Source organism: Tenrec ecaudatus, chromosome 12 (genome assembly GCF_050624435.1).
Source record: "Tenrec ecaudatus isolate mTenEca1 chromosome 12, mTenEca1.hap1, whole genome shotgun sequence".
Lineage (NCBI taxonomy): Eukaryota > Metazoa > Chordata > Mammalia > Afrosoricida > Tenrecidae > Tenrec > Tenrec ecaudatus.
The window spans coordinates 31767335-31788780 of record NC_134541.1 but is presented as its reverse complement, the minus strand read 5'-3'; the positions used below and the strand labels follow the sequence as shown (position 1 = coordinate 31788780).

Genomic DNA, 21446 nt, shown 5'->3' with positions numbered 1-21446 from the left:
GATGGTGGGGGTGGGGGGGGGGTCATCATCCTGGCTGCAGTCTGCTTATCCCTGATACATTGGGCATATGGAGGATTTCTTCTCTGGACCCTTCCATATTATTCGCTGCCCTAGGAAGCTTTGATGACAGAGCGGGTAACACGCCAGGCTGCTAGCTGCAGTGTCTGCAGTTTGAAACCACCAGCCATTCCTGGGGAGAACGACGAGGCTGTGTGTTAGTCCAGGGAGACTAGAGAAACAAATTCATAGACATGCGTATGTGTACAACAAAGAGCTTTATATACAAGAGCAATTGTATATTGAGAAAACATCCTCACCTAGTCTAGATCAAGTCCATCAGTCGGATATTAGCCCATATGTCCGATACCAATCTATGAATTCCTCTTCAGACTCACGCAACACATGCAATGACACCAAACACAGGAAGATCACAGGCCGGTGGGTGGAAAGTCTTGTGGCTCTGGTGGCAGTAGAAGCATCTCATCACTGGCAGGGGTCTCCACGTGGTTCCTCCAGCTCCGGGGCTCTAGCTTAGCTCCATGGGTCTTGTCAGCAGGAAGATGAAGCAGAGAGTCTGTGTGGATCTGGTCTCCAGTGAGCTATTTATTTATCTCCGTGGCACCTCCAAATGAAGTCAGCAAGCTGCAACCTGACTGATAGGCTAGACTCCACCTCTTCACAAGTTGACAGGAGACTATGGAATTACCACCGGCTGTCCACTCCCACAAAGGGTTACAAGCCTCTGATAACCACAGGGGCAGTTCTACTTGCCCCATAGCATCCCTATGCATCCGAATGGGCTCAATGGCAGTGGGTCTGAATTTGAGTATGCTGGCTGAAGCAGCTTCTCTTAAGAGAGACATGTGATGTTGTGATCTTAGCTGTATTGATGATTTTGCAGACCTTAAACAGCCCTTGGGAGCCCCAGTGGTGTAGTGGTAATGTGTTGGGTAGTGATCTGCATGCTTGGCAGTTCGAATCCACCAGCAGCTCCAATGAAGAAAGACTGGCTTTCTACTCCCACAAACAGTTATGGTCTCGGAAACCCACAGGGGTCGCTCTGAGTGAGCGTGGACTCCGTGGCAGAGTTTGGTGCACAGCTCTCGGGCCGGACCCTCCCTACCCTACCCTACAGCATTCAACAGTGGCAAATGCTTCTTACTACAAGTCACTCTGGATGCCTCTCCGTGGGTTATGACAAGAGTTGCTCGTGCTGTAAATTTTGTTCTCTTCCGGTTGAGCTGATTGTGTTGTCATCCGCAGCCCACGTCGCCTTCATCCGCCGGGTTACTAACACATTGTCTGTGTTCTCCCTCGTGATGTCCCCCGCTGTGACGTCAGCTGGGTCAGACCCTATTTCACCTTTCCAGTCTCTGTTCATTGAGGGATGCCTTTGTTCGCTTCCAAACACACAGGGGACCTTGTTCGGGGCTCAGGTCATTGAAAGCAGGTCTCTTAGACCCAGGAGTATTCCACAAAATAGTAGAGAATTAGGTGGAAAAGGGAACAATTCTTTGTGGACACTGTCCCCTGGGGTACCCCCAGGTCTCAGTCCACGAAATGCCACAAGGACCCTCATTCACTGTGACCTCCAGAATGACACCCCAGCTCTCAAAAACACCTCCAGGGGCCACCCTGTCCCCCCGGGTACCCCTGGTTTCAAAGGAAAGAAGCCATCCAGTGGTAGGTAAGAGATGGATGGTGAGTAGTCATAACGTGGACACCCACCCTTGACTCTGCGCAGCCACTGGGCACACCAGGCAGGAAGTGGGAGTGTCCACCTTCGTCACTCATTTCATTGTGGCCTGGGGACAGGCCATCGGGGCACCCGGCTGGGCCATGAAAGAGTCGCGGCATGACTCCGGGACGTGCCTGGTTTCAGGAGGACTTGGAGGATCAGGATCAGAAAGGCAGGGAGCAGAACAGTGATGGGTGGTTGCGATGGGGCCAGAGAGACCGAGACTACAGACCTAGAGACATGGCCCCGGCACGCCTACACATAGACACAGCCCTCGCTGGGTCGTTCGCCCCAGCACCAGGTACATGGGCCCACCTCTGAGGGCATCTAGGAGCTGGTCACTGGTCGGCTGTGGGCCGAGAGGGAGGAAAGGCGGAGGAGTTGCCCAGTAAGCACCACCCTTGTCTAGAATGAAAATCTCTCTCCCACGCCTGCTTCTTCCCCACCCCCAAGCTCGTCTCTTCTAATGTATTTTCCGTTCTGTTCTTTATCTTACTTGAGTTCTGCCTCCCACCCCCACCCCCCACCCCCCAGGAGGCCATGGATCTCTGCTTACCTGAGTCATTCTGTCCCCAAGCACGACAACAGTGCCTGCCACCACGTGGCTGTTCAAAAGACATGTATGACCTCGAGAAGTCGTCTGACTGGCCTGCGTCTGTCTGTGCCACAGAGAGGGAGCCCGGGGTGCTGGGGCTAAAGGCTGGGCTGCTACCGGCCAGGTCAGTGCTGCAAGTCGGCCGGCCACTCTGTGGAAGAGGGGGCTTCCTACTCCCCTAAAGAGTTCTGGTCTCGGAAACCCACGGGAGCGGTTCCACCTTGTCCTCTTGGGTGGCGATAAGTCAGAATCCATTCGATGGCAGTGAGGTTTTCTTGGAAGGTAATGAAGCTCATGGGCCCAAAAAGCTGGTTCCGAGCGATAGCAGCCAGGTCCCTTCCTGCTCTTCTCCATGAGCTGCTCAGGGTCCTCACCTGCAAAGCGGGACTAATCATCTCCCTGTGTTTTAGCATTGTGATATCAGGTCAATGTCCTACAAAGGAGGTGACATCACTCACCATCCGGCTGGTTGTGCCTGTCCTGACTCAGTCCTGGAAGGCTGCCCCGACTTCCACCCTGAAAAAGTAGCGCTATTGCCCATTAAACCAGGAGCAGCAGGGAGCCACGGTCAGCAGTGGCTGGGCCTCCTTCCTGCTCACCTTGCTTGGTCAGCTGGTGCCTGTGGTATCTGCTGCCCTCTGGGACAGACAGACAGAGCCCCCGTACCCTCCGGGATGGGAGACAGAGACCAGGGCAACCCCTAGGAGTGTCCACTTGGGGTGCACTTCATCCAGGGGCACTGCTTTGTGGTGTTCATACAACACACTTCCAGCAGATGGCAGTGAAGTGTCTCTAGGGAAAGGGGCCAAATCTCCTGAGGGCGGGAAGGTCACTGAAGGTCTGTGGAACCCATAAGGTGGGGCACGTGGTAGGAGGCTCCACTTGGAATCAGCCCTGGTGTCGCCACCGTGGTCCTGTTTGCCAAGGGCTTTGGTGGGAGGGCGAGGGCTCAGTGATCCGGGGTTCTCTGTCCCTGGGGAAGGACATCACCCTTGATAGAGGAAGCTCCCTGGACAAGATGGATGGACACCCTGGCTGCAACCACGCCGGACACATGGACCACTGTGAAGGTGGTGTGGGACCACACAGTGTTCCACTCTGTTGTGCAGACAGAGCTCCAGGGGCCCTAACAACAACCTTGAGGGCCCTCTTACCGTGACCCTGACCCTACTCCTCTCCTCACCATTGGAGAGTCTGGCTTGAGTTACTGAAGGTTCTGGGAGTCAAGCACTGTTGATTAAGTCTTGACTTCAGCCAACGACGTTAGCAGTTCAAACCCACCAGTCACTCTGCAGGGGAAGATGACCACTTGCTCCAGGAAAGATGGACAGCCTCCGACACCCCACCCAGGGCCTCCAGGAGTTAGCATGGGCTCAACTGGGGGGCAGTGGGTCTGTGTTGTGGTTTCATTGAGGGCTGAAAGAAGCCCCTAGCAGCACTGGGGGCTAAGCATTGGGTGACTCACCGAAAGGTTGGTGGTTTGAATCCCCCAAGCTGCCCATACGGAGGCAGGTCGGACCACCTGCTACCTCTGTCCTCCAGGAGCACTTTCAAAGTGCCAGCCCCCTTAGGACTTCTCCTGGCGGAAGGATTCCATGTGGGAGGCCTCTGCTTGCTAGGACTCTCCCATTCCTCCTGACCATCGGGCTTCGGGACATGCTGTGCGTCCACTTTGCCCAAGGGGGCCACCTAGAAGGGAACACACAGGACTGGCCAGGAATTCTGGCCCAGGCTGTGGCACAAAGCAAGTGTCCCCTCTTGGGCCTTGGGCACCCCACCAGAGAAAGGGGCCCATCAGATAGCTGAGTCGGACTCTCAGCCCTGTCCCAGCGGAAGACTGCCGAGAGACCCAAACTTTGGTGGGGCTTTCACTCCTCGCGGTGGGGGTGAAGTGAAGAGGACGTGTAGGGAGGGGTCACCAATTGTAACAGACATCAAACTCGCCCTCCTGGCTGCGCTGCTGCTGTTACTGCTATTGATGAAAGACAGAGCCTTTGGGCAGGGAGGTGAGTGGGAAGTGGGTGCCGCAACACAGGTCGGAGAGGCGAGGTCTCCAAAATTGAGGGATCACAGAAGCATCTAGAGGGCCCCTAGGTCACCTCCCAGACGTGGCCATGCAGTCAAATGCACCAAGCCTGGCCGTGAACCCCTTTGCCCCTGTGTGCCCAGCGCCAGCCCCTAAGCAGCCACCAGAGAAAGCAGGTCGCTTTGGGGAGACTTGCGCTGTGGCCCCACCTCTAAAGAATAGGTTTAAGATCAGCATCCAAAGGCTATTGGAGCCCCTCGGGGGCGGGGCAGGTATTTGGGGGGGGAGGGGCACTTCCAGGGCTTTCCCAACCCCCTGCTTCCCCAGCAACAATGCCCCTTCTCTTGTTCAGAGAGAAGCCCCAATCAGAAGAAAGGCCGGAAAGACCAGCGCCTGCGCAAGGACAGAAAGCTGGACCGCAAGCTGGACGTGAGGCCGCGCCGGCCATCGGACTGAGGAGCCCGCTCGGCCGCCAGCACTGCCCCGCGTGCCCGCTGGCCCATCAGCCTGTGTGCCCACCGGCGAGACCCTCGGTTCTGTCCAGCTTCAAGCGCTTTCTCTCTCCCTGGAGGCTTGCAGCCTCTTCTCCTGCCATACCCTGTCCCCACACCGCCCCCCCTATCCCCCCCACCTGTCTCCTTAACCTTCACTCCTTCCTCCACTTCTGCTTTCCTCCCCCTCCTCCTCTGTCATACATTCTCCTCCCATCTCTCTCTCTCTCTCTCTCTCTCTCTCTCTCTCTCTCTCTCTCTCTCTCTCTCTCTCTCTCTCTCACACACACACACACACACACACACACACACACACATGAGAGAGAGAGAATCTGCCAATGACAGCCCATGCCCTGCACAGAAGCTCACTCGAAGAGATGAAGCATTTTTTCTAGGTGTTTCCTTGACCCCGCCTTTACCTCTTGAGGCAGGTCCAGGCTGTGGACAGGTGGGCGTGCTGAACCCCGAAGGCTCTGCTTCTGCTGCAAAGGAGACCCCAGCGCCCAGGACTGGGAGCTCCTCACCCTCCGGCTGACCATTTGCGCAGCCCTCAGCCACCAACTCACCCCCCTCCCCACCAGGGGTCCCTGGAAGAGGCGCCGAGTGACTGGTGCCAGGCCAGTGCCTGGGCAGCCACATACCAGCTGGCAGAGAAGACGCCATGACACCAGGCCTGTGCCCATGGACTGGTCCTCCTGCATCTCATCAGTGCCTCCCTCTCCCATCATTCCCGTGCCCCCTTCCACCCAAGCTGGTGGGAGCCCAGCGGTTGGGTCAGGTGGGACTGTCACCCTCAGTGCCATCAGCTCTACCCAGAACAGGCCACGTCAAACTCAAAAGAACCTTGAGACTGCAGTCATTGGACTCACACTGTGCCTGTGGGGAAACGGGCCTGAGGAGAGAGGAACTCACCTGAGGACACCCACAACATCCATTCACTCTGCCTTCCATCTGCCCACTGCTCTGCTCAGCACACCCACAACCCAGAGGAAACTTGGGGGTCCTGAGGGGAGGAGATTGTTGGGCTAGAAGCAAAGGAAGAGCCCCCTACTCACCCACACTGACACCCCAAGTACTTGCAGTTTGCATATACACACACACACACATGCACACATACACACCCCCACACCCACCCACCCACCAGGCAGGAAGACCAGTAGGAGTCTCCATGTGAGACCTGCCCAGAAGGAAAGGTGTTCTCCCTGCTTGCCATCCCCCAGGAGAGTCCAGCTTTCCAACCTTGCACCCCTGAGGCCCAGGAAGGCACACGCCCTACTTGGCCTGCCATTATTGGCTGGCCTGAGCTTGTAACTTCTCTGGACAGCAGGAAGGGTGGGATTCTGAGACTGGAGGGGTTCAAGGTGGTGTGGGGGAAACTGGGGTGAGGAAATCAGGGGACATCTGGGTGGAGAAGGAGGTCCAAGAAAGATGATGAATTATCACATCCCCCAGATCCCACTTCAAGGGTAGGCTCACCCCATGACTGCCCTCTCCCAGGAAGTTGGGAATCGCACCCCACATACACACAATGCTTCCCCACTGGCCCGGGGGCTGGGGTGTTGACTCCCCAAAGCCCATGCTCATGCTTACTTCCTGGGACAGTAGCGCCCTCTTGGCCTGACCAGACCACCAGTTCTTCCTCTGAGAAAGTTTATGCCTCTAAAATGCCCAGCTATTGTTTCAAGACCCCAACTTTTTTTTAATAAAGGGAAAATAAAAAAAGAAAGAAACTTACAAATGCTTCTTGGGCATTAGGCGGGTGTTACAAAACCATGATGTTGATGAGTTTGGAGCAGTCGAATCTAAAACACATGGGGTGGTTTTCTCTGGAATGCTGGGGCTGAGGGGTCAGGGTGCGTCTGGGAGGCGGTGGAGTTTCAACTTTGTGCACGGGGCTCAGCCTGGCCAGTTCCCTCTGCAGAAAGGGACTTCCTGGGGACAGGAGACAGAAGAAGGTCCTATTGTGGCTCCCAGAGTCTTGGCCCTGCTGATCCAGGATATTCTGTGCCGGGTCTGAGCACCCAGGGATCTCCAGGGGACGGAGCTGTCCCAGCGAGTGGACTGTACACTGCAAACTGCTGACCAGAACAGAGCCCCATCCGCCTGGGGAAGTGCACATTCAAGTCCCTGTCACCAAAGTCTTCTGAGTTTTGGCTAAGTCATTTCCCTTTTCTGGAGTTCCATTGTCCCCCCTTGGTGGGTGACATGGCGGGATGAAGTCATTTGCCCAAATCTGGGCAGCCCCGGCAGCATCCCCTGGAAAGCTCTGTGAAATTCCCAATTCCAGGACCCCATCCCATGAGAGTTGATCACAAGCTGATTCATTCCAGCACAAACCCAGGGAGGAGTCTGCCAGATGACTTCCAGCCCCAGAGTGAAAATCGAGGGGCTGTGCCTCCAGTCTGTGCCCCACGCACAACCGTCGGACTCGACGGTCCGTGTTTTTCAGCTACGATGCGACTCCTAGGATACCGAAAGGTCCACATTGCACGACTCTTAGGAGGTCACGTGATGGGAATGGAAGGTTCCAGTCCTGCAATTATTCCCTGGCCGCCTTCTTCCCACTCCTTGCTCCACAGCACATTAAAAAAAATAGCTCCCAATGAGGAGGCGAGTTTCTTCAGGGCCCAAGCCCTTGTCGTGTCCTTTAGATCTCAACAGTCCTCTCCTGGCTCCCCGCCCCCCCACCAGGTGCTCCCTATTCTCAGAAGCACAGAGGTACCTTGCTGGGCAGGGCATAGACATGGAGCTAGCTTGCACGTGGAGCTCTGGGTTGCCAGAGATGCTCGGAGGTGGCCTGGGGAACTTCCACAGAGCAGAGCAGTCCGGCAAGGAGCCCAAAGGGAGCGCTGGCCACCCGGATGCTCTTCCACTGGGGAGACCACAGTTTGGCCCGAGCTGGGGCTGACTCCTTCACATCAAGGGTCCTCAGGTCCCCAGTCCCTTCCCTCAGCCCTCACTCTGTTCCATCCCTGCCTGACCCTCTGCTGCTGTCATTCTTAGCTATTGTCACTAGAGACCGCCACGCAACCAGAAACAGGGAACAGCCAGGCACGCAAGTTTCTACCCAACTGGTCATCTCCTTGAGTTGAACTCATAGCAACTCTATTGGACAAGGTAGAATGGCATCTTTGGGTTTCTAAAACTGTCCGTCTTTACAGGAGCCCCAAAACTCCAACTTTCTCTAGAATGGACAGTTGCAATGAAACTGCTGACTTCTCGGTTGGCGGCCCAACATGTCCCCACTACGCCACCATGGCTCTGGGCAGCATGCTAAGCATTCCTGAGCTAGAGCATTTGGAGGAGGGTGGAAGAAGCGGCCGCCATGGCCATCATGACGTCTGTGGTTGAGTGGCGCTGAGAGCAGGCCAGAAGGGGTCAGAACTCAAGTGTGGGCAAGGACTTTCAACGGAAGGCCCAGTCCTGGGGTCCAAGCCCCCACGGCCAGTCCTCATGCCTGCCTGAGCCCACGCGGGGCACTCAAGCATCCGGTGTTATGCTTCTCACTTCCACTTAGAAGAAAAACCTAAGTGCCTTCCAAACTCAAACTAAGCAAATAAACAAACCCCAAATCACTGCCATTGCGTCAATCCCAACTCACAGGACCCCTGCCGACTCCGGAAACTGCAATGACAACGACGACGACGTCTTACACTGACGGCGTGCCCACTGCGTGATGAGTGGCTCAGGTGAGGTCTTGTCGCTCTTCCTTCTCTCTCCTCAGCACGGCACCCCTGGGGATTTTAAAAACAACAACAGTCATAATAACAACCTTACTGTCGCTGTTTCTCCACCACCCACCCATCCATCTGGTGTACTGTGGTGGCTGTGTGGATGATTCTGGAAGCTACAACGCCCAGTGTTTCAGAGACCGGCAGCGCCACCCATGGAAAGGTTCGGTGGGGCTCCCAGACTACGACAGACTGGGCGGGAGGAGCCGGCGATCTACTTCTGAAAACACCGGCGAATGGAAACCTTATCAAGCGCAGCAGATTGTCCTCAGAGAGAGCGCCAGAAGATGAGCCCGGGCCCCTGCACCCCAGGCTTAGAAGGCACTCAGAACACGACTAGGAAGAGCTGACACAAATGGAATGACACCACTGGGACCTTCCTTTGCTGATGGGGCATGGCTCAAAATGAGAAGAAGCAGCCATAAGCCCGAAGAGTCCATCAGGACGTGGCGTGCATGAAACAGGAACCTTGGAAAACTGGGAATTTTCTAAGTTGGAATGGATCCCAGAGAGATGGACACCCTAGCAATCCGTGGCTGCAATGACCTGGTGTCATAGCCTTTTTGAATCAGACGACCGTACACTTTCCATAAATGACCGAGGCAATGGCGTTACAGTCCTCGGCCAGAGGACATGGGCCGGGGGATCATTGCCACTGCCAGCATCAGATGGATCTTGGCTGAAAGCAGAGAATACCAGGAGGCTGCTTAGCCAGTTTTATTGCGTGTGCAAAGGAATTTGAATGTTTGGGTTGTCAAAACAATTACAGGTAGCATTGCGATGAACGAGACTTCCGGGACACTTGAGTGGGCTCGTGTGGGACTTGTAGGTAGGCCATTAAGAGAAGAGGGCACTGCACGGTATCAACTCGGGCGAGATGTGGGTTGCTATTGCTCACTCATTCTGTATACCGCTCAACATGGTCGGCAGTGGAGGAGGACCCAGGACGAACCCCCAGTGCACAGACGGCCCGACCTCAGCTGCGGACGAAGACCCAGGACAACGATCGTCAGTGCAGATTAACCTTGCGGCACAGAAAGCACAAGCCCTTGCAAGCAGACCGAGCAGCCACGTCGCGAGAAGCCGGGAGAAGATGGACATTGTCCAAGATCTCCTTTTACTCGGTCCACAAACAACAAGCCTGGAAGCAGCCGTCAAGGGACCAAATGACAACCATGACACCGGGGGAATCGGCTGCGAGAGACCGCTGTAACGTGGTAAAAGGTCAAGATGGCCCTAGGAGGACAAAGGTGGGTCTGAACTTGAGTCATGTTCTTTTTCAGTCGCTTCACATGTGTGCAAACACTAGACAATAAATAGGAGACCCAGGAAGAACGAATGCCTTTGGACGGTGGTGGTGAAGAATCTTGGCTATGCCATGGACGGCTAGAACAAACCCACCCAGCTGAGAAGCAGTGGAGCCAGAATGCTCCTTAGACTCGATGATGGCCAGACCTTGTCTCCTGTACGTTGGACACGCCACCAGGAGAGACCCGTCCCTGAAGAAAGACGTTACACTGGGTAGAGGGTCAGCAGAAACGAAGAACTTGCACCAGACAAATGGGCACCGTGGCTGCCGCCATTGTCACGGGGCGCTGACTGTCGGCATGGCGCAGCCCCAGCCAGTTCCTGTCGGGTTGCACCGTGTTGCTATGAGTCGGAATCAAACGGATAGCCCTTAACAGCAATGATCCTTTCTCTGGCCTCCTGCTCTGCACCCCGGTACTCCCAGCCTTTCTCCCGGTCATGTCACAGCAGCCCTGCCAGCTACGTCAAACGTGTCCCTCTTTTCCAGAAGGGAACCTGAGGTTCAAGTCACAGCCATTCAAAACTCATCGGTCTCCCACATCCATCATTCACTACATGTGCACGGGGTGCTCACCGTGTGCCTGGGCCAGTGCTGGATGCTGAGGACACGGTGCAGGCTGTGTCCCCTGGAGCTTTCAGTGCGCAGGTAAGCCTACGATGCATGGCCTTGTGGTCTCAGGCCTTCCCAGGTGGGCAGGATCAGGGAATGGGACGGCAATTGCAGCCAGTAATCCCTGGAGGAGCTATCGAAATTGAGAACTAAGAACAAAGGAGGCCTCAGGGGAAAATTGGTAGGAGAGGGTCCAGAGAGAGGGAACAGGAGATGCAAAGGCTCGGCAGAGATGCCACTCCTGGGGATATCAAACTTTAGATTTTTCAAACTTCCTAAGCTCAGGAACTCCAAGCGGGCAGTTCCACCCTGTCCGATAGGGTCACTGGGAGTTGGCATCAACCTGATAGAAGTGAGTATGGGTGGGTTTGGCTAAGCTAAGGGCCAGACCCTAGAACACTAGGGCTCAGCCTCCGGGCCCTGGTTCCTTGCTCATGTAGACTGCAGGCTCCCATTAACTCGACCTCAAGCTTAGCCCGTCTTTCCAATCAGCCTGCCTCCTCCGGGCTGGACTAGGTTATCCAAAGTCATGTGACTGAGATGCCCTCTTGGAAGTGGGTCCTCCCTCCCTGGTTCTTCCAGTCCTTGGCTGTTGAGTCTTCCCAGTTGAGGCCCCGCCCAGAAGAGATCGGCTGTGTGGCTGTGCCCTGTTGAAATTCTGGGTCCTCAGAACCCATGACCACAATAAAATGGTTGCTTTGGGTACCTCTGGGCTGGGGGTGGTGTGTTTCCCATCTGTGAGTAACTATAGCCGGTATCAAGAGGGACAGCACTCACCTAGGATGGAGGGCCAGGGAAGTGGGTCCTGAGACAGCAAGGCCACCAGCCTCATCTCCCACCACGTTCCAGCTATGAGCCCTTAACCAGATTCTGTCTCTTGCTGTGCCTCAGTCTCCTCAGTCTTTAAACAGGAATGATAAACATGCCCTTCGGGATCTCCTGATAAAGTTTAAATAAGTTAATACCTGAATGAGGACTTAGATACATAGCAAGTGCTCAGTAAAACTTGGTATTATGTGCATTTTACTTATTCATTCCACAAACCTTTCTGTGTTAGTCTGGGTAGACCAGAGAAACAAATCCATTGATACACATATGTGTATAAGAAAGAGATTTATATACAAGAGCAATTGAACATTGAGAAAACATCCCAGTCCAATCTAGATCAGGTCTGTAAACCTGATATTAGCCCATATGTGTGATACCAATCTATAAAGTCCTCTTCAGACTCATGAAACACATGCAATGACGCCAAATGCAGAAGATCACAGGCCAGTGGGTAGAAAGTCTTTGGCTCCAGTGTCATTGGAAACATCTCAGTGCTGGCAGGGGTCCATGCATCTTGTCAGCTGCTATGTCTCCCAGGGTATGAACAGAGGGTCTCCCACCCCCAAGGAGGAAGTACCGGAGTTCCCAGAATTCTCAGGAGAAGGCCATGCCCACACAGAGGCCTCATAGGCTATGATCTGATTGACATGCTAGATTCCACCCCTACACTCTTAATCCTCAAATTGCCAAACGATTATATATCTACCACACTTTCCTAGGCACCAAGTCTGAGCCAGCAGCTATGCCAACCAAAAACAAAACAAAACAAAACCCTCACTGCTAGTGAGTTCATTCTGACTCAAAACAATTTTATAAGATACAGTAGAACTGTCCCTACGGGTCTCAGAGACTGTCAGTCTTTACAGGAATAGAAAGCCTCCGCAGAAGCAGCTGGTGGTTTTGAACGACTGACCTTGGGGCTAACCCAACTCGTAACCTACTATGTCACCAGGGTTCAGGGACTCAAAATCCCACCCAGGGCACCATGGGAACCGGACACCACCACCACCCCCTGTCCATGGGGGCGGTGTTAGAGATATGTGCATTCCAGCACTCTCTGCCACCTCTGCCACAGGCCATTGTACCTGCACAGCAAAAATGCTTCCTCTTAAAAGGGAATTCCATTGTCTGCTGGAACTGCCGAGACCACGGCTCTTAGTCACCGTGCAGGTCTGTAACGGATCTCAACCCCGTGGCTCAAATTTCACACAAACAATAGACAAATCTCTCAGGGGAACAATGCCATGGGGAACAAATCTCTCAGGGGAACAGTGAGGCATGGCATACCTTGGGGTAATCAACCAGTCGGGACCAACGTTTACCCAAAGACAAAGTTCTGAAGGCTTAGGGGAAAGGTGGAATGGACGCAGGAATTGGGCAAGGGCTGTTACCTGGAGGAGTTGCAAGCAATGAGATGGGAGAAACATGGGAGCCTTTTCATGTAAAACTGAAGACCAACTCTGCAAACCTCCCCCAATTCACACTAAACGTCTGATCAAAAGATGCTCGCCTAACTCAACCCCGCTCTGGTCCCGGCCATCCTCGCAGTTGTCCTTAGATCTGAGCCCGTGGTTGCAGCCAGGGTGTTCGTCCATCTTGTCCATCGTCTTCCTCTTTTCCGCTGCCCCTCTGCCCCTCTTCTTCACCGGTCACGGTGTCCTTCTCCAGGCACTTGTCTCTGCTGACAACACGTCCAAAGTGTGTAAGAGGACATCTCACCATCCTTGCCTCTAAAGAGCCCTCTGGCCTTACTTCTTCCAACATAGGCTGGTTTGTCCTTTCACCATTCTCCCCCAGCACAACACAGCTGCTTTGAAAGCTGTTGATGGAACCTCACAAATACTCCCTCCCTGCTAGTGAGTAATTCCAAATCATAGTGACCCTACAGGACAGGGTAGAACTGCCCCTGTGGGTTTCTGAGACAGTCACTCTTTACGGGAGTAGAGAGCCTCCTCCTTCTCCCGAGGAGGAGCTGGTGGTTTTGAACTGCTAACCTGTAGTTAGCAGCTCAACTCCCAACCACTCTGGCCTCCTCCCAAATACGATTTACCACAACACTGTCTCGAAGCACCAGCAAATCTGACAGTCAGCAACTCTGAAACCAACACCACAGTGTGTGTTGCTGCATGGTCCACACGAAGCCACTTGCCTGGAGGTGTTAGTGTGATGGGGCGACAATGACAGCCCTGGAGGGAGTGTATTAACCACCCCGCTGCCACAGAGTCTACATGGAATCTAAAGTTGTGGAAAATGCTTTTGTTGCTATAACCACAAGGACATTTTATTTTAAAAAAGAATAATACACTTCTGCAGAAGCACTACGCACAACTTTGATAGACAGCCATTTGGTGCCGCCCTCTCTGACCGTGACACCCGATGTGGTCCACACCCCTCACCCCCACCCCGGCTCCCCTGGTGACGCTACTGGTGACCTTTCTTCCTCTGACCCTACTCCCTGCCTGCCCCCTCCCACACTCTCTGTCTGACCCCCTGGGCTGTGGTCAGTTCTTTCATGGCTGTGTCCCCTAACTGTCTAGGTCATAGGAAGGCCAGTGGCCCTGCTCGGGAAGCCTGAAGAGCAAGGCTCAGTTCTGAAGGCTGGAGCTGTACCCGCCCAGCACACTTAGTAATGGCAGCTCAGTTTGTAACACCCACAGACTGCCGTGCGGTCCACAAAGCTCCTGAAGAGGGACACCTGGCAGTTGTCCCTACACCCAGCGCCGAACAGGGCTGGATCTGCTCATATGCCACCCCCACCCCATTCCCCACGCCCTACCTACCTCCAACCCTCGGTCCTCCTGCTCCCACTCTGCAGGTGCACAAATCAACCCCCATCACCTCCGTCTGGGGGGCATTTTGAAAACACTCCTCAAATGTACAAACGCAGCACCCTCTATTTAAACACTGGGCCTGCAGTAAGATCTCTCCCCAGCCGAGTAAAGGTCATTGCATTTTAACAAATCCAACACAGTAAAGTGAGTACCAACACAATTAGGATGTAGAACAGTCTCATTAGTACCAAAATTCTTTTCTGCTTGTCTTACGGGTTTTCAAGAGAAGTAAAACTAGCCGTGTGTGTGTGTGTATTTTTCATTGCCATCCAGTCGATGCTGACTCATAGCAACCCTATAGGACAGGGTCGAACTGCCCCTGTGAGTTTCTGATGTTGTAGCTTATAGGAGAGTAGAAAACACTGTCTTTCTCCTGAGGAGTGGATGGTGGTTTTAAACTATTGACCTTGCAGACCAAAACCCAATGCACATCACCACTACATGGTCAGTGCTCGTGTGTGTGTGTGTGTGTGTGTGTGTGAATTTGTGGAAAATCCTTTTAATTTCATTTTTCCATAAACGTATTTAAGTCATCAACTTCTTGCTTAGCAGTTTCATTGGCATTCTGTTCACATAACATACAATGCAATGGTTTAATCCTATCGAGGAGCTTTGCAGCCGCCACCACAATCCATTTTAGGACAATGTTTGCTCTTTGGAGGAGTGGCTGTTTGAATCTTTTTTTCTCACTTAAAATGTTTGATAGTTTTCTTTTTGTTGGATGGTGAAAGCTCTTTAGTTTGGATTTGAGGTGTCCCTTTAAGAAGGAAGGTGCGCCTGACCCAAACCACCCTAGCTTCCATCACTTTGCCTGCAGAGGAAAGGTAACCCATAAACCAGGAAGGCCAAAGAAAAGTTCGTGTCTCCGGATTATGGTGTCTCAAGAATCACGAACAAATCCGTGTTAGCAGAAGCACAGCCAGGATGCGCCTTAGAAGTGGGGATGGTGCGACCTCCTCTCATGTACTTTGACGTGTCATCAGAAGGAACCGAGCCACGGCGAAGGACATCATGTTGTAGAGGGAAGGGCCCGGGATAAACAGGAAGGCCCTGAATGAGACGCACAGACACAGTGGCCACACGGACAGACACAGTGGCCACAAACAGCGGTGGGTGCGAAGCTGTGTAGAGCACGGCGAGCTTTCACTGTAGGGGACATACAAGGGCTCCCAGAGTCTGAAACCACAGGCTAGCACGGGCCACCAAAAACAGCATCTCTTATCAGACAGGAGTTTTGCAAATATTTTCTTCCAGTCTGTGGCTTGTCTTTTCATTTTTTCTGAACAGAGTCTTTCAAAGAGCAGAATGTTTAAGGTTTGGTTGCATCCAATTTAGCATCTTTTCCTTCCTTTTGTGGCTCATGCTTTCTGTGTCTTATCTAAAAATGCTTTGCCTTATGAATACTTTGTAGACAACTAAACCCCTTGAGAAAACGAGTCGCTGAGCCTGGGAGATCAAGACCCTGGTCTTGGGGGACATCCGGGTCTGTTGGCATAGCGTAGTGCACAAAGACAAGATTCCACGTCTTCCATTGTTGAGTAGAGACTGCATGAGAGCTGGAAAGCTTATCAACACTCATCGACGTGCACCCACTTGCGCTTTCCCTGTCTGGAGGGAAGACGCGGGATAGAAACTGAATGGTGGACGGAGGCAATTAGTCTGAGCAACAAATGGACCACACAAACATCAGTCTTCCAATCCCTGAGATCAGAAATACTAGATGGTTCCCCACTGCTTTGAAATGATCACGTCAGACCAGCGGTTCTCAGCCTGTGGGTCACGACCCCTTTAGGGGTCAAACAACCCTTTCACAGGGGTCACCTGATTCATAGCAGTAGCAAACTGACAGTTAGGATGTAGCAATGAAAATAATTTTATGGTGGGGGTCACCACAGCATGAGGTCACGCAATTAAGAAGGTTGAGAACCACTGCATTAGACAGTGTTGGATAGAATGAGAGAAAAATGTGGAACAAAACTCGAAACCGTAAAATAGACTAGGCTTACTGGTCGGAAAGAGAGAGTGGAGGCCCCGAGATTATGGCCCTTGGTCACCCTTTAAGCCTGGAATGGAACCCACCCTGGTGATAGACTAACCAATCATTAAAGACCAAAGGCGCAGCACACACATGCAGACAGCGGTCAGCGGGTAGTAATGAAAGAGAAATGGTACCACACGGAGATACAATGTATGGGTTGAAACAGACTGTGTCTGAGTGGGCCATGTAAATGCCATACGTGAAACGATGACCTGCTCTGTAAAGCTTCACCTCGTTCACAATAAAAAGGTTTTTAAAATACAAGTCCTTTGCCAAACCCAGGGTCGCTAAACCTTTCACCTACGGTTTCTTCTGAAAGTTTTACAGTCTTGGGTTTTACATTTAGGTCTCTGGTCCTCTTCAAGTTAACGTGTGTGTGTGTGTGTGTGTGTGTGTGTGTGTGTGTGTGTGTGTGTGTTGTGAGGTCTGGGTTAAGAATTTTGAGTTTTAGCATAAAACTGTGGGATGCAAATTCACTCTTTAGAAAATCATACTACCTCAATCCTCCCACAAATGGAAAAAGGCAGATGCAGCACAATCTTGATTGAAAGAGCAAAACATTAGGAGCAGCGTAGGCGTCTGCCCAGGCTTTCTACTCCTGTAATGAGTGGCAGGCTCAGAAACCGCAGCCAGGTCGCCATGGGTCAGACTCAACTTGATGGCGTGAGCTGGGTTTGGGTTTGGGAGGTGCCCACCATGAAGCCCTAGTGGTGCAGAGGGTTACGACTGGGACAGCGAACCACAACGTCAGCAGGTCGGAGCCACCAGCTGCTCCATCGATGAGGCTCTCTACTCCCATAAATATTTCCAGTCTCAGAAACCGGTCAGGGCAGTTCTACTCTATCTGGTACGGTCACCATGAGTCGATGGCAGTGAATCTGGTTTGGTTTTGCGTTTAGGTGCCCACCCACTGAAGACCAGGTAAGTCTATGTTGGCACCTCCACGCAATGAAAAGCCAAGTCCACGCAGAGCTGGTTCAGCAGCAGTGCCGTGTGTGTGTGTGTGTGTGTGTCTAGTGGCTGTGCCGTGCTGGGATCCCAGTGCTCAGATGGGGAGGGTTTGTCCCATGTGCAGAGGCATCCACAGTTTGCAGAACGCTCGCTGTGGCTCCTCAATTTTCCCAGGACACTACAGAACTTCCTAGCCAGCTGGATAGAGGATGCCCATTTCTCAGATGGGAAAACCAAGGCTCTAAGCAGGGGCTCGTGGCCTGAACCAAGGTGCTCTGTCAGATAATCTACCACCAGGGTCAGAGGCTCCCCTACAGCGGGCCAGGGAAGAGGCCTGTGGGCCCACCCTGTGGGGCCCAGACCGAGTCCCGAGTCACGTAAGGTACCGCTCAGGGCTGAGCCCATCTGGAAGCTATTGACACCCCTCCTGGGCTGTGGAGGAGGGGTGGGTGGGCCTGGGCCCCACAAGCATCTGGTCCTCATCAAAGCTCATGGTCTGGACTGAGCTCCAGCACTGGAAATCCTATTTCCCAGCCGGGGCCGGCAACCTTCAGACCAGCCAACTTGCCCACAGTGCCGGTAGAGAAACTGCACCCAGCGAGGAGCAGGCAATGAGCACCACTTGTAGGTCTGCAATTTCTCTGTGGCCCTGAGCTGTGAGGATGGAATAAGGCAGCTCACAGAGCCCTCAGCAAAGTCGGTGCTTAACCAACAATAGCTGTTACTATTGTATGGACATCCCCGTATGGACATTGTTTGGGACCTGCTGTGCTCAGTCATTGTCTGGAACACTGGTGATTTGAAGCCACTTAGTGGGTCTTCCAGAGACTGGCCTGCTGACCTGTTCTCCCAAGGTCACAACCTTGAAAACTCTGATGGGGCAGGTCTACTCTGTGCACAAGGACAGAATCAAGCTCGCAGGACTATGTCATGCCGTCATTCTATGAGCTCATCCAAACGCCACCACAGACATGTGAGTGCTGTGTTCCCACCTACTAGCTCCCCTTTTCTAAGGATCCAGTCAAGGCCCAGAGGTGGTGAGTGACTTGCCCAGAGTCACACAGCCAGCAAGTGACACAAGTGGGTCTTGAACTCATGTCCCCTGATGCCAGGGTTCCTTTTCAAGGCACTCCCTCTACTCCCATGGGTGCACCCCAAACTCTTTCCCATGGGTCTCTGAGTCGACACTGCGGGGGTCTGCAACAAGGTCCCATGAGTTAGAGAAAATGCTGAAAGGAGCCAGTGTTGGTTTCTGGGAAAGGAAGCCAGGCCCTGTGGCCTGGCCAAGAGCAGCGGTTCTCAACCTGTGGGTCGTGACCCCTTTGTGGGGGTCAAACAACCCTTTGACAGGGGTCGCCCGATTCCTAACAGTAGCAAAATGGCAGTGATGAAGTAGCAACGACAATAATGTTATGGTTGGGGGTTCCCACCACATGAGGACCTGTCTGAAAGGGTCGCGGCGTGAGGAGGGTGGAGAACCGCTGGCCCAGAGTGTTCTGCTTCCTGGTCCACCACCTGAGGCAGAGTGAGAACACAAGATGGACAAGAAGGGAAGGCGGAAGGGCCAGGAGGCCGGGCCAGCGAGCTCGGATGTGGAGAGCAGTTGATAGGATCTGATGGCATGCTCACATGCGCAGAGGACACACCTCCAGTCACCGTCTCAGCCAGAACCTACGCTCAGGAGTCTTCACCCTTTGAGGCAAAAAGCATGAGTCAGGACGCTCCCCACAGACTGTTAGAAATCTAAACTGGACCCAGCGCAGATGTCCATCAGGGTGGCCTGTGCATGCTGGGGAAGACCACGCTGTGATGAGAAGGCCTGGCTGCAGCTCCGAAGCCCGCAGGACTCGGGCCAGGGCCATTGTTCATGGACAAAGGAATCTGGGAGGCCACGTGCGTGTGTGCATGCGTGTGTGTGCGCACGGAGCTGTCCACGCTGTCTGTGTGCAGAGATCTGGGGAGGGGCAGAAAGGGATTTGGTTTTAACTCTTGCTTTACCTCTTTCTAGAAGTTTTCGCACTGGATGAGTCATTGCCGTGTACAAGCAGGCAACTAAGACTGTGCTTGAGTCAGAGCAGGGGCTCAGCCCAAACTTGAAGGAGACGTTGAGAGCCCCTGGTGACTGCTGGGTGCTGGGCTACCTACACCTGTGAAGACAACAGCCAGGGACCCATCTCCAGGACCAGAGTCCGAGTGCCTGAGTGAGAGAAACTTTGACAGATGGGACACAAGAGGGAACAGGAGGGCCCCAGGCAAGGGGAATGTGGGACTTCGAAGGATAAAGTCATTAGCTTGGATTAACAGGCACTGTTCTAAGCAGGAGGAGCCCTGGTGGCGTAGTGGTTATGCATTGGGCTGCTGGCCTCAAGGTCAGCAGTTCAAAACCACCAGCCTCCCTGAGGGAGAAAGACAAGGCATTCTATCCCCATAAAGAACTTTATGTAACCCATAAAGAGTTACGGTCTGGGGAAACCCCCAGAGGCAATTCTACCTTGTCCTGTAGGGTCGTAATGCATCAGAATCAAGTCAAAGGCAGCGAGTTTGCTTATTTGGGTTTGGTTCTAACCATGACAACTTCCCGTATCATCTCCATTTTCCAGCAGAGGAAACTGAGGCCCAGCTCGTAAGCAGCAAGTCAGGACGCAAGCCCAAGTCTCAGATGCCAGAGCCCACAGCCCTGACCACTGAGGAGTCCTTCCTCACCGAGTGACCCAGGGGCTGACCACTCAGGAGCCTGAAGCCCAGCCTCCATCCAGCCCCATCTTGGCACCCTTGACCATGAGGCCCGTCCAGCACAGAGTGGGGGCAGCCAGCAGCCGAGTCTCTGCAGCCAAGAAGGCTGGGAACAATTAGGCCCAGGCTGGGTTTTGGACAGAGGTGCTTTCTGCATTTTAATCAAGTGGGGCATAAAAAAGCCTAGCATAAGTTGCTGCTCTTTAATACCCGGGTTGGGGGGTGGGGATTGCAGTGGGCAAGAGGAGGGAAGCACCCTGGGGCCCCTGAGGTGGGGGGAGGGCTGGGAGAGGCGCCCATGAGGCTAGTGGGGTGGGGTGTGGAGTAGCCTGACCTTGGGCCCAGACCTGAGGGAGCAGGCTGGCTCACTCTCTGTCTCCATCAGGGCATGCCGTCAAAAATGCCCTCCCACACAGAGACGGTTTCTGCCCCTGGCTTCTCCTGGAGTGGTGGTGGTGGGGAGGCAAGAGCAGTTTCCTATTCGGGGGAGTGCAGCTTGGGTTATGGTGGAAGGGTGTCCGAGCGAGGAGGGCTGGAAGGCTTCCTGGCAGAAGAGAGGGACCAGTTCTATCCCACTCCACATCTGACCTCCAGCAGACCAGCACCATCCCCCAGCACCCGGAGGGACAGGCCACCACAGGCCCATAAGAAAACCGGAAGGGACCACAGTGCTGTTTACTCACCTTTATTCCAAGTCTACAAACTGGGGCTCCGGGGTCCTCATTTCCCAGGGACTCTCAGGGAGAGGGAGGAATCTGCCCAAGAACAGAGAGCCCAACAGGACAGGAGCTCCTGCCTCCCAGGGGAGGGAAGCTGGAGGCAGGGTAAGGGGCTGCGGGCCCCGGGTTCTCAGGACAATCCCTTCCCACTGCCCGGTGCCAACCAGTCTAACTCTAGGGGGGCAAGAATGTGGCCGGTCAGTCCAAGGGCTGGACTTGGGCCTGGGCCTCCTTCTCCCAAGGGATCCAGCCTGCACACGTGCCAGGAGAGGGAGAGGGAGAGGGAGCCAACTCAAGTCAAAAGGGAGGGAGGGAGGGAGGGAGATTTGGGCTAAGCGCCCTGTCTCCTCTCCTTCAGAACACCCCTTCCTACATCCCCAGGGTTGGCAGGCAGATGCGTCCTGCCTAGACACATCTCTTTCCCCTCACCACTGCCCATGAGACCTACCTGCCCTTGGTGCCCCGCAGGGCACTCTACACCTACCCCACTGCCCTCCTTTCTCCTCCCCAAGTCTGACAAGGCCTTTTCTCTTGCTGTCCCCTCTGCTGGGAATGCCATGCAGTGCTCCATGGCTTTCCCCAGTCTCCCTACTCTCCTGGCGCCCCTACTCTCCTCCCCTCCCCTCTCCCCGCCCCCCACCTTCCCAATTGCTGGGTTCACCTTGCGGTCCTTCCTGCACTCCTCCGGGCCAGTCCTTTGTGAGCTTCTTGCCTGCTTTCCCCAGCACAGTATCCGTTTCTCAGGGCCTGGGGCTGCCACCCATTGTGCCTTCAACCTTCCAAACCACACCTGGCCTGCTGTGGGTGGATGGCCCAGGGCCGAGGCAAAGCTTCTCTCTGGGAAATG

At 53.9% G+C, this 21446-nt stretch overlaps 1 protein-coding gene and 1 long non-coding RNA gene across 6 annotated transcripts in view; one reads left to right on the top strand and one right to left on the bottom strand.

Moving 5' to 3' along the window:
* Nucleotides 1–4835, top strand: part of RSPO4 (R-spondin 4) — a 46257-nt gene extending 41422 nt beyond the window's left edge. For both annotated transcript variants that reach the window (XM_075563863.1, XM_075563862.1), the window contains one exon: nt 4712–4835. In XM_075563863.1, the coding sequence (XP_075419978.1) occupies nt 4712–4815 (104 nt within the window). In that variant the 3' untranslated portion in view covers nt 4816–4835. The remainder of the gene's footprint in view (nt 1–4711) is intronic.
* LOC142462202 (uncharacterized) lies at nt 271–20752 on the bottom strand. Of its 4 annotated transcripts, none has more exons than XR_012787246.1 (6): nt 20564–20752; nt 8452–8584; nt 6586–6782; nt 3799–4022; nt 2792–2849; nt 271–2707 (listed from the first exon to the last, which is right to left on the bottom strand). It is a non-coding gene; the product is annotated as an uncharacterized LOC142462202 (long non-coding RNA). The 4 variants fall into 4 exon arrangements; XR_012787247.1 differs by lacking the exon at nt 2792–2849 and having other exon boundaries at nt 271–2087; nt 2295–2707; XR_012787245.1 differs by lacking the exon at nt 2792–2849.
* Between the last annotated feature and the right edge of the window lie 694 nt (nt 20753–21446).